This window comes from Phyllobates terribilis, unplaced genomic scaffold, assembly GCF_046119375.1.
Source record: "Phyllobates terribilis strain yellow unplaced genomic scaffold, ASM4611937v1 Scaffold_4__5_contigs__length_816908805, whole genome shotgun sequence".
Classification (NCBI taxonomy): domain Eukaryota; kingdom Metazoa; phylum Chordata; class Amphibia; order Anura; family Dendrobatidae; genus Phyllobates; species Phyllobates terribilis.
In genome coordinates, this window is record NW_027362764.1 from 652669985 (window position 1) to 652682618 (window position 12634).

A 12634-nucleotide genomic window follows, 5' to 3' on the forward strand; every position below is an offset into this window, starting at 1 on the left:
AACTACTCGGTGCTCGCCCGAGCATACTCGGCGAAAGGATTAACAAAACATACTCGCTCATCACTAGTGGCGAAATTAGGGGCAAAGGAGTAAAAGCATTCACCAGGTCCATGTTCCATTTCTAGGACAAGGCATCTACCCCTGTCGGTCTGTCTTTTTGATTGAGGGAGAACTGTTGCTTGTTTCACGTTTCTCCTCGTGGCAAACAGATCTAACTGAGGAGTACCCCATCAATGTATTATGTGATGGAATTCTTTCTACTTCAGTTCTCATTCTGACTGTTGAACTGTTCCCCAACTGAGAAAATCCTCAACCCCTTCAGGTGTATCGCTGTTACTGATAGGACGGTTTCTTCTGCCCACTGAAAGATCTTTCCTGCTAAAGCTTGCAGATGGCGATGTCTTGGTCCCCCCTGATATCTGAGGAAGGCAACTGTCGTGATATTGTCTGACAGAATTCTGATGTGTTGGTTCTTTAGATCTTATCGATGCCATCTTGAATATTGTTGTATGCTACAGACTTGTTTAGAGACTTTAGATTTATAATCATGCGATAGTCGCCCCCAGGTTTTACTTTATTGAAAATAGGCCTGAATAGTATCCCAGAAACCACACTGCTTCTGGTACTGGTACCACTGCACCTGAATCCACCAATTTCCCCACGTCTGTCAGTAGCCTTTTTGAGACCTGTGCGGACTGAGTAGTTGTTAGGTGGAATCATCCCCGAGGGATCTGCACAAACTCTATTCTGTATCCTTCTGCTATAGATTGGAGTATCCATGAGTATTTGGATACTTCTGTCCAGGCCCAGAGAAAGTATTGTAGTCTCCCTCCTACTTTCTTGACGTCATTGTCTACGAGTGCTATTTGCTGAATTGGGAAAGGTATTCCTTCCTCTGCCTCCCTTCAGGTAGCTCCATCTACCAGTTTTCCCTTTACCCTTGTATTCTGGTGTTTGATGAGAACGAGGCCTCTGAAAAGAAGATACTTTTTAATGTTTTTCTTCTAGAAATCCCTTTTTCTCGTCTGAGGCTCTTTCTAGCATGTCGTCCAGTACTGGACCAAATACTCAAATAGTCTAAGGCCGGAAAAGGGAATGGAACACACCTTGTTTTTGGAGTGGCTATCCCCTGACCAGGTTTTAAGCCATATTGCTCGCCTAGCTGTGGTGGAAAGTGCCCCATTCCTTGCGGCTAATTGACTCGGCTGAGGTGTCAGCCATAAATCCTGTTGCCATTTTTAGTAATAGAATGAATTCAAGGATCTCATCTCTGGATGTCTTTTTTCTTAGATGACCTTCTAAGTCCTCTATATATTTATGGATCTTGTATCGTGAACCTTCATTGTATTTCTCACAGCTGATAAAAAGTGTGTCAGTGTTTTCCCAAGAGAAAAGATATTTTTTTTCCTCTGGGGAGACTGAGATGAATCCTTCCCTTTCCTCCTGTTCAGGGTCAGTGTAACCTGACAATTCTTCCTCCTCTGAACTGGAATCCATCTCCCACTGCGATCTTTTTTTTTGCCTGGGAGCTACCTGGGAGGACTGTGAGGTGACTAATTCCGTGACTGAATTTTGGACCTCTTCTCTTATTATGGCCCATATGCCGGTCATAAAGGAGGAACCACTTTGGCAATACACTCCGGGCATAATTGCTTCCCATATGTGTCAAGCAGTTTTGTTACAGATGGCACATCTCTTCCCTTTTTTCTTAAGGGCCGAAGGTGTCATAGATCGTTTAGGAATCTCCTTGTCCTATAAGGAACAAAGGATCGTATAATATATAATACTATAGGTGACAGATGGAATAACTGTGTGAGAAAAAGGGGGGCACCCCGATAACTCACTTGTACCGGGAGTTCAGCAGGGGTATCAGAATGGCCAGTGGTTTGTCCTTCCATAGCTGGCAGTCTGGGTGCACTGGTACCCTCAGCTCCCCTGTGAAAATACTTTAAATAGTATTATCTCACATGTCTTCCATCTGAATCGTCAAAAGGCGTTTTCCCTTTAATTAGGATTTGGCACCCTTTTTTTCAAATTTCGGAAGTGCATTCCACAGTGGAACGCACACCGGGTACTAGAGGTCTGCCCGTCACCTTTGTAACCGGAAGTGCTCCTGCATTCAATCTTCAGTGCGCACAGGAGCCGCGAGCAGGGATGGAGCAGTGAGAACTGAGAGCCCCCCGAGGGGGAAACGGTTCTCTTTAGGAGCCATAGCTGAACTGGACAGGCTGAGGGACCCTCGATCAGCGGGGTGTCGGCCTCCGCACCCACGGCAGGAAGGAGAGGGATGTGAGGACTCCATCCCGATCCTTCCGTGCCCAGCATCAGGAGCTCGCAGTCGACTGGAAATTGTAAGTTGACCTCTTCTGTGTCTTTCCCTGATAAGGACAGGAGAAACACTTGGGTTTGGGTGGAGGGAGGAGCCTTTTACCCTCTTGTGTGTTCCTGTCTCTGTTAAAGGATATGAAGGAAGACCTCCTTATGGTGCTGTCAAGACGGATGTCCTGGAAAAGTAATTTAAAAAGTTGCTGGGACTGGGCAGTAGAGTTACAGGGGAAAGTCTCTACCTAGTTGCTTAGCTGTCTCCATATCTGCCTTGTATTTTGTTTTCTATGAAATGCTGACGCATTTGAGAATATGTCATAGGTATTTGTAAATGGAGTCGGTCCCAATTTTCGTATTGCCTGAAGGGTTTCTTCTATAGCAGATTTAATGCTTAAGTTTGGTGCATAACGAAAGACAAAAAAAAAAGTAAAATCTGAACTACATGATTGGCAGACTGGTACAGGATGCAAGAGGATTCTACCCGTAAAGGCTTACAGTTTACAAGGGAAGACTACAGTAATGAGGTTAAAATCTGCTTATATGTTACTGTAGTGGCAACAGGGTTATGTGGGGTTGTAGGCTTTTCTGGATAGCAATATGGGTCAGAAAGGTTATCCGTGTATAAGTCGTACTGAAAGTCATGGGATTCTCCGAGATATCCACCAACACAACAGTCTTCTTCACCCTATGCACGTATTAGCAGATACTTCCTCCTGAGCAAGATGACCAAGACTACATACAGATAAAACATTTAATATTGACTCAACACTAGAAACTTTGTTCAGTCGGTAAGAAAATCTTCTAACAGCTTTCTTCGGCATACAGTAAATCTCACCAAATTGGTGGCAAAGTAATCATTCGGTACTCTATCCAAGTAGTGCACAGGGATAAGGCTGCTGTCCTTAGTTGAACAGTTAGCGAGTCCCGGCTCTCACATAATGCTTACACAAATCTTCTCTTTATTTTGCCATCATGTAATCTAAAAAAAAGTTGCAATGACAATCAATGCTGCAGAATGTGTTTCTACCAGTGCTTGGCCTTTAACATCTATTGTAGTTGTTAAATGCCAAGAATGAGCCAAAACATATTTCCCTGATTTTTAAAGGCCAAGAATGGGCCGAAATGCATTTTGCAACATTGACGCATGTTATTTTAACTTCTTTTGGATTACTTGATGGCAAAATAAAAAGATGATGTTTTACGCATTACGTTCGTAGGGAGAATCACTTGAAGAAGCAAATTTATGGCCTGGAAATCCTGAAAATCAGTGCAATAAAAATAACCGTGAATTAAGAGTAATTTACTGGATAGTGTGACATTTGGAGGGTCTTCAGGAATCCATGGTGGGCTGAACATCAATGGAGCTGTGCCCAGTCAGGCACCAGCTCAGAAATCCATGTGAACATGACAGTTCTCTAGCGGCTGCATAGCAAAGTGTTGACAAAGTGTAAATTGTTAAAACATTGTGGTTTGCACTAACTTCGAGCTTGTGAAATACTTCTGTGTCTGAAGAAAAACAGCTGCTATATTTTGGCATCCTGCAAAGTATTATTGCTGTTTAGATATTAAGATTCATTTTAAAAAAGGATTTAAAACCTTCTTAAATGTCGAATTGTTTCTTACGGATGTACGCACCAAGGCACACATTTGGAGTTCATTGGACAGTCTTCAGGAACTGCTAGAGAGCAATCTATGGGTGTCAGAACTTTGATATGCAAGTGTTGTGCAAAAGTTCTTGGCAGGTATAGAAAAAATGCTGAAGAGTAAGAATGCTTTAAAAAAACAGAAGTATTAATAGTTTATTTTAATCAGTTAACAAAATGCAAAGTCAATGAACAAAAGAGAAATCTAAATGAAATAAATATTTGGTGTGAGTAAACTTTGCCCTAAAGTTGGGATATACCTGTTCATACAATGGTTTTCCTTGTTCTGACTGGAATGTGTACATTGTAGGTTCAGACCGAAGGCAGCAAAAATACAAAGGAAATCATATGGAAATGAATAGAGAAACACAAATCAGAATAGGTGTGAAACTTTAACTTCTTCAAAGTACCCCCTTTTTATTCTGATGACAGCTTTGCACACACTTGGCATTAGAAGGATTTGCACGAGCCTACAGCCGCAGAAGCTTTGTGGTTAGTTCTCCAAGATGTTTGAAACAACCTCTCTGCTGAGTTACTCCAAAAACTTAGTATAAGTGTACCTGAACTGGACATGCCTACGAGAAGACATTCCTCTGGACCTGAAAACTGGTATGACAGATTTAAAAGTCTTAATACTGAAAACTCATTTTAAGGACAAGAGAGAGAAAAATCTGGGTATTCAACCTGATGCTCAAATCTTTGACAATAAGACTCAATTTAACACCTAGATTTATGACTCACTATTATTTCAATATTTGACGGCCTTCAGCTCGATTTCGAGCCATGGCGATTTGATGGATGAACGATCTGTAGGAACATTGATCTTGTGCAAGTCTAGATAGGTGCACCAGGGTCTTCTCCATTGTTATTTTGACTGTATCAAGCCATCAGGTTGTTGGTCTTCCTCTTTGACTTATTCGAGTGACATGTCTGGCTTGATTTGTTCCAAGATTGATTTATTTGTTCTTCTTGCCATCCATGGTATTGATAGCATTCTTCTCCAGAATCACATTTCGAAGGCGTCAATTCTTCTTCTGTCTTGTTTCTTTATCGTCCATATTTTGCATCCGTGTTACTACAGAAAATACCAGACTATGTACGAGCAGTGTCTTCATCGCCAGTGAAATGTTTCTCAATTTGAAGACCTCGTTCAGTGACTTAATTGTTGATTTTCCCATAGCTATTCTCCTATTGACTTCTGGTGTCGCCGCTGCATCTTGAGTGATCATTGTTCCAAATAGGTTCAAGTTCTTTACAACTTCCAGTTCATCACCATCCATCTCAAATGTGCCCCGGTCGTACCTGGCAGTAGTCAATATCTTTGTCTTCTTTGTATTGAGTAGAAGTCCCATGTTCATTGTCGTATCGTCTGCGTATTTAAGATTGTTGATGATCCGTTCAGCAATTTTGATTTATTCTTTTTTGGCAAATTCAGCCTTCCTGAAAATAGCTTCTGCATAAAAATTGAAGAGAAATGGTGACAGGATGCAGCCTTGTCTGACGCATCACTCTACTTTGAACCATGCCGTGTTCCGTTTAGACTCTTGCTTCTTGGTTGACGTAAAGGTCCCAAATGAGGCTGATCAGATGGTTTGGCACACCCATATCCTTCATGGTGTTCCAAAGTTTTTGGTGATCAACACAGTCAAAGGCTTTGTGGTAGTCGAAGCAAAAATAGATTTCCTTGTTGTATTCTTGAGCCTTTTCCATTATCCATCTAATGTCAGCAATAACATCTCTTCTTCCTCTGCCTTTTCTGAATCCTGACGACATGGATACAACTCCACAAGACTGACTGCAGATCACTAAGCCATCACTCCCTCCAAATCTCCATTTGTGACAAAAACCTTAATTTGATTTTCTTGACTTATCTTTAAGATGCACCATCGCATCCACCCCATGCACAAATGTCCTGTTGTAACATCTCTTAAATGTGGTCTCCATCACTCATATGTAAACCCACCTGAAGAAGGAGCCTCTGTGCTCTGAAAGCTTGCAAATATAATTTTTCTGGTCAATAAAGGTATCACTCCTGGAATACTTTAGTCCTTTTGGGCATAAAAGTATTTACATCAATATAAATGTACCTAGAAGAATTGATGTGGTTTTGAAGGCAAAGGGAGGTCACACCAAATATTGATTTGAATTTCTGTTTTGTTCATTCACTTTGTAGTTTGTTAATTGATAAAAATAAATTATTAGCACTTCTGTTATTGAAAGAATTCTTACTTTGTGGCATTTTTTTCAATGCCTGCCTAAAACTTTTGCACAGTATTGTACTTATCTTATGTATGCAAAAATTGTTTGAACACCATACAAGCACCATTTTTTTTTATTTTTTTTTTAGGTTAGTTTGTTATTTTACGGATCGAATCATATTAGCAAATGGTTGTTTATGGCTCTCAGTCTCTGTACGACTCCCAGGCTTGTCCTAAATATGATGAATAGCTATATCTAATGGATGAATTGAGAAAATTAATATTAATGACACAAACAATAAGATAGAGAAAAGGGATTTATTTGACCAAGAATAATCCATTAAACCCAGAACAGAATGATAGGAAAGTAAAGAAATAATGCTTTGTCTGTTGCAGACTTACTAAGTTGACAATTCCATTCTGCATCCTTCCTACAAAGGTTTAATTGCAGCTCAGTATCTTAAAGGTCAATTAAAGAACTGGTCACAGTGTTAAAATCCCAATTTATAAGCATAAAAGAAAATAAATGTGTTTTCTACAATACAGGATAACTAATTATACACTATGCGTGTAACATTCTGGGGTCCTTCAAGTATGTGTCCATCATAGGGGTTCTCTGAATCTGGTATTAAAAAATAAAATAATAGTAAGGGTTGTCTACACCCCCCATCCAGACTCAAAGGGTCTGTTCAATCAGAGAAAAACCTGCTCTATAAGGGGTTATAGTGATAATACCGCGCTTTACCCACCTATGCCAGCTTATCACCGTGGTCACAGCAGTAGGACCACCTTCAGATCATCCTCTGAAGAGACGGCCTTTGTTAAAGGGGTTGTCTAAAACTCGGACAACTCCTTCTTAAATGATAATATTCACCAGGGTAAAATAAAGAAAACATATAGTCACCTCCTATAACATCGCTGTTCCAGTGATGCACAAGGTCTCCCAGGGCTGGCGTGACATTTGTTATGTCACGTAAGCACTGCAGCCAATCAACGATCGCTAGTGGGCTGCTCTACTGACATTTCCGTTGGAGTAACCTCAGATGTCCAATATTAGTGTGAGAACTGAAGCCGATTAGCGGCCACTGATTGGCTGCAGGGCTCATGTGGCATAATGTCACATGAGGTCAGGAAGACCTGGTGCAGACATTGCTGAAACGGCGCCGGAGCGGGAGGATTGGACATTTTATATTATACACGGGAATATAATATTTAAGAAAGGGTTTAGGAGTACAAAACCTTGAAATGGAAAAATCACAAACTCACAAAAAAGATCTCAGGGTCTACAACTACTGAGACCACACTGATTGCATATAGGGATGAGCCTTTATTTATTTGAATTTTATATAAAACCTGTAAAACCCCATGGATCACTAAATAAAAAAAAGAATGAAAAATGACTTCATCACCACCAGTACTTAAAGAAGTTGTCCACTTCTTTATCCCCCCCCCCCCCCACAATGTATCCCCCCGGGGCCCCTAAGACTTTTTGTAAATACCTTCTGTAGCTGATAATGCCTGTGAGCGGCGCTATCGGTGGTCGCTCACAGGCATCACGTGACCCCGCGCTGAGGTCACGACAAGTGAGGCGTGACTCAACGCTGGGGTCCACGCGGTGGCTGCTGGGTTGTGGGTGGGGTTATCCCCCGCGTCATACCCAGCATCCACCGCGCGCTTTCCCAATGAATGGTGAGAGGCAGAGAACGCGGTGGATGCCAGGTGTGACGCTCAGGGTAACCCCGCCCACAGCCTGGCATCCACCGTGGAACCAGGAAGATCGTGACCCCCGGCTGCTGCCAGCACTTGTCGTGACATCAGCGGATGTCAGAGCCGGCTGCAGCCAGGGGTCATGGTATGCCTGTGAGCGGCCAGTGATAGCGCCACTCACAGGCATTATCTGCAACACAAGGTATTTACAAGAAGTCTTAGGGGCCCCGGGGGGATACATGATGGGGGGGGGGGGGATTATAAAGTAGTGGACAACCCCTTTAAGACTTTTTTTTAGACTGGAGCTGCCCATACATTACGTTCAGTGGGAGCCTCTGCACCCTCCAGACCCCACTATACGGTGCACAGTAACTGCTCTATTTATGTGAATAGGGCTACACTGGCATTCCCTGTATGAGGAGCAGGATAGCTACTTTGTTTTTTTTTAGCAGCTGATTTTCTAACAATTGGTCATAGCACCAGCAGTCGGAACTAGTGATATACCATAACTTAATATTGTAGGAAAACCCCTTTAAAAAATGAATAAAGCTACATGCTCGATGAAAAATCAAACATACAATAAACTGTGAGACGACTTGTATGCCTGAAATAAAGCAAAAGCTTTTACCTTTACTAAATGTCAGGTAGAAAAACAAATGCAATAAAAAGCAAGTTACGAGACAGGCGAATTAACTTGTGGCTCTTCTGCCAATATGGAACAGATTCTGGCATAACCCCAGCAGTCCACAAGTAACTACTGCAGGAGAAAACAACAGGGAATAAAAGAAAATATTATATATAGCTCTATGGGAATATTAATGAGGTTATCCCCAAAGTCAAAGTTTTTTCCCCCCAAAAAGCCCTGGACCCTACTAACTTACCCTCTGATTTATATCACTTCTGCCTCCAGCTCCTTCGTTCCGGTTTCTGTATGTATGGAGGAGGAGGCGGTCGGTCGTACAGAGCTGCACTTCCGACTACATTTCCCACACGTACCCTGTGTCTCCTCTAGGATCCCTGTGCGAGGGACGACAGCAAACCATGCAGGCGCTCTCCTACCACCCAAAGGAAGGTATGGGCTAGAGAAGACTGGCGGGTCTAGACTGTCTACCTTTGTCCTTATAAAGACACAACTAACGGAGGACTAATCGAATGGCGACCGGCAAAAATAAAGTAATTTTGGAGTTTTTGGTGGGGAAAATTCATGGATAATTTGGGACAATTGATTGTATTTGACAATTGATTTTAACAGTGAGAGGAGGGCAATGAGGCTTGAATATCCCTTTAAGCTCTGGAAGAAGAGGACTGTCAGTGTGAAGTAAGAAAACAACATGTGCTTGGCACGCGTCATTAAATCAGTTCCGGCAGGCGCGATGAGTACCAAACTTTTCCCAAAAGAAATAATGTAAATAAATTTATGGAACAAATTTATAATTTTTCCCGTACTAATTTGTGGGTGCTACTAGCGACCACATCTAGGGAGACATGAAAAAATATGTATGACATAGCTTCTTGGTCTATGTAAAGTTTTGTATTAATTAAACATGACGTACAAAACAACAAAAAAAGTGACAAAATGTGATTTTTCTTTCCCAACATAAATAAATGAGACTAAGCAGGGTCCACGCCAATGGCAGGGGAAAAAAAACAAAAACTAAAAAAACTGGGCGCTTAAGATGAGAAGAAAAAAAACCAAACCTATAATGTTGTACTCGGGCTTATGGAAAGACTGCAGCACATTCAGATCACCACCCCTTCTGATATAAAGCCCTGATTCAAGTGTATCCACCACTGACGTGGGGGCAGCTATTTTGTAGGTATTCCTGACATTTCGGAGAACGATGCTTATGACCTCACTAAGGTACGAGGCACTTTAGTGATGTCACTAGTCCAGATAGGAAATTGCAAAATGGACTATGGAATTAGTCCATCCTAACAAAACAGCCGCCTCAGTTTTTATAGGCAGAGAGTACACTTTGCCTAGAGCCTAGCGTATCACACACACTCTCCTCTATACTATCAATAGCTATGTACAGCTTACGGATTTTACCGCCTGGGGTTGAGACTTTTGTACATGTCCATTGCACCCATCAGAAGACATTCACATAAAGGAAACAAGATAATAAATATACAGAGTTCCTGTTTCGCAGTCCTTCGGGGTAAGCATGTGGAGCCATGCTGCCATTGTTGGAATCACAGTGCATAGTATCCTGATGTCCCGGATGGCAACGTAATGGAAGTGTTCCTTCTTATCCCAATGCATTTGGTTAGCACATCCAGGAGGCCCTATCATGCATCTAGAACTGTTATTGCACAATACATGAGGACCTGGGAAATCTTGGAAAGCATAAGTGAAAAGTAACATGGAATTTCATCCTGACGCCCGCATTTCTCCAGTATGACTAACAAAGCATGTCAGCTGCATGAGCTCAAACAGCTATCAACATGCGCCACAATGCACACTAGTAAAAATGCAGTAAAAAGGAAGTAGTCTTCTTTTAATTCAGTCACCTCTTGTTAAAGGTAAAAGTTCAAAGACTTGAAGGATCAAAGTGCTTGATTTTCAGCAGGATTAATCTTCTAGAGGGACTTGGGCTGGCATCAACATGTATCATCTTTAGGGGAAAAAAAAGCAAGAAAAACATAAATTACATATGTCAGAAGTCATGGCAGTATACTACTAAAAAGGAAACTCTCCACTTAACCCAATCCCCAAGTATGTATCACATACGTCTTTGCAAGAAAGCAAGTCATTAGCCATGGACTTATGAGCTACGTCCTGCCTACTAATGGCCAGATCACAGGCTAGATCTATGGCTTGTTTGAAAACGAAGAATCTCAAGTTTGAAAAAAAAAGTTTTGTTTTTATTTTTTCATTATTCGCAGATAATTAATATGTCTATCGGTGCTGTGATTTCCATAGTTCCACGACTTTTTACTTTTGGTGATGCAAATTTGATGTTGAGGAATGTATCAGTGATTTGGTACACCCAAAAATATTTTATTTGCAAGTCAGTAATTTTTCAGATATCTGGTTTACGTTTCATGTACGTGCTCAGCACATGGGGATTTTTATTTTATTTTCAGGAGGTGTGGTGTATCTAAAGCCAGGATCATGGTCAGATATGGAGGCTCTTCTCTTGCACACACACGATGACTTATTCTGTAAAGTCACCGGGAACCACAGTTACTCATTAACTCCAGAACTCCAGTACGGCAGCTTCGTGTGTTATATTATTCCAGGCGATTCCTGATCTCAGGCTTGTGTATACTGCTCAGCCATGGAAACCACCCCGAGAAGCTCCTGAGGCACAGACCTCGTGCTCCCAGAGGACAAATATTACATGCATTATGCTTCAGTTACTTAAAGGTCCCACTCAGTGAGTCTGTGCGGCCTACTTCAGAGGTCTCCACATCATAGCAGCATGGGCGTCTGATGCCAGTGACAACTCCACCGATAATGCAATTTATGAGGCAGGCTACATGCTCAGTCTCATTTACCTGCTAGCAATGGGTGTAGCCAGCATGGCCCAATTCACTAGAAGGTACAAAACCTTTTTTATGTTGGAAATATTTATGGATTTTATCAAAACAGGGAATATGGGAAGCAGTATAGATGGACCAACCAACAGAGCGACCGTTAAGTAGACCAACCAATAGTTTCCTAGGTATGCATCTGTTCAATGCCTTACACTCTTACCGTGATACCACCATTTTGTTTTCTTTGGATTTTTGTTGCACGTTCTTACATAAAATGAGTTATCTGGAGGTCGTCTCTAAAAACAAGAAGAAAAAAACAACATAAATAGCTAAAATCAACAATTCAGACCTAACAATCATTTTGGTCGAGGTGTCTCGGATAGTCGGGGCGACCTCTTTGGAGCTGCTCATGACTCAATATTTGGGAATTGGTTTATCAGAAATTATTAATCTTATCATTAGAAATATAATAAGACACATGCTATAAACTATGAGTCCTATATAAAATAGAGGACAAGGCCTCAGTATAATCACATTACGTCTGTAACAGAGCTCCTATTGATTATATTAGGTGTCACAGACCAATGATCCCATACAGGAACCTAAAAAGAAGAGTCCTCATACGTGGCTTCATTTTATGAGCAGCACAGTATGGAAATGCATCATGAGCGGAGCACTGCTACATGATCACAAGAGGATAGGATTCAACCTGAAATGACACACTCATTTATCAATGTAACCAGGAGGCCACTGAATGGTCTCACACCAGCGGCTCAGGTGATGGCTGCAGAGTACACAGGGATTACTTATCAAGAGCTGCAGGCGGCACGCAGGGAAATGATCATATGAAGAAGTCATGAAATCTAGGTTACATTCCTGTGCTAGAAATTAAATGACCTCATTTAGTCTTTACAGATAAAACGCACTGTCCTGCACCGGACAACAACCTGCTGCTGCAGCGAGAGGCGCCGACGTGACAACGCCAAGAACCAGGATGCCAAGACTGGGAAGATCACGTCATAGAGTGCATGTCTGGGCTTTGCTCTGTATAGGTTTCACTAACAGTTCTGCTAAACAGGGAAAGTAGTCATATTTTAGGCTTATATTGGTACATTAAAGGGTTTTTTAAAAAGAAATTTGTCTGTAACATTTGCCCTAGACAAGCAAAGAAACCACAGGCTTGGCAAAGAAAAAACTTACCAAAGATATCATTTTTATTATAATCTGGTGCCCCCTTGATCTGAAATTGATATTTTATTCATATGCAAATTAGGATCAAAA

The 12634-nt window shown here is 41.6% G+C and overlaps 1 protein-coding gene across 1 annotated transcript in view; it reads right to left on the minus strand.

Annotated features, from left to right (window-relative positions):
* Positions 1–8111: 8111 nt before the first annotated feature.
* UBE2W (ubiquitin conjugating enzyme E2 W) overlaps positions 8112–12634 on the minus strand; it is a 40041-nt gene continuing 35518 nt past the window's right edge. The window contains exons 5-6 of the mRNA XM_073679452.1: positions 11574–11649; positions 8112–10488 (exon numbers count right to left, since the gene is read on the minus strand). Coding sequence (XP_073535553.1) covers positions 10475–10488; positions 11574–11649 — 90 coding nt within the window. The 3' untranslated portion in view covers positions 8112–10474. The remainder of the gene's footprint in view (positions 10489–11573; positions 11650–12634) is intronic.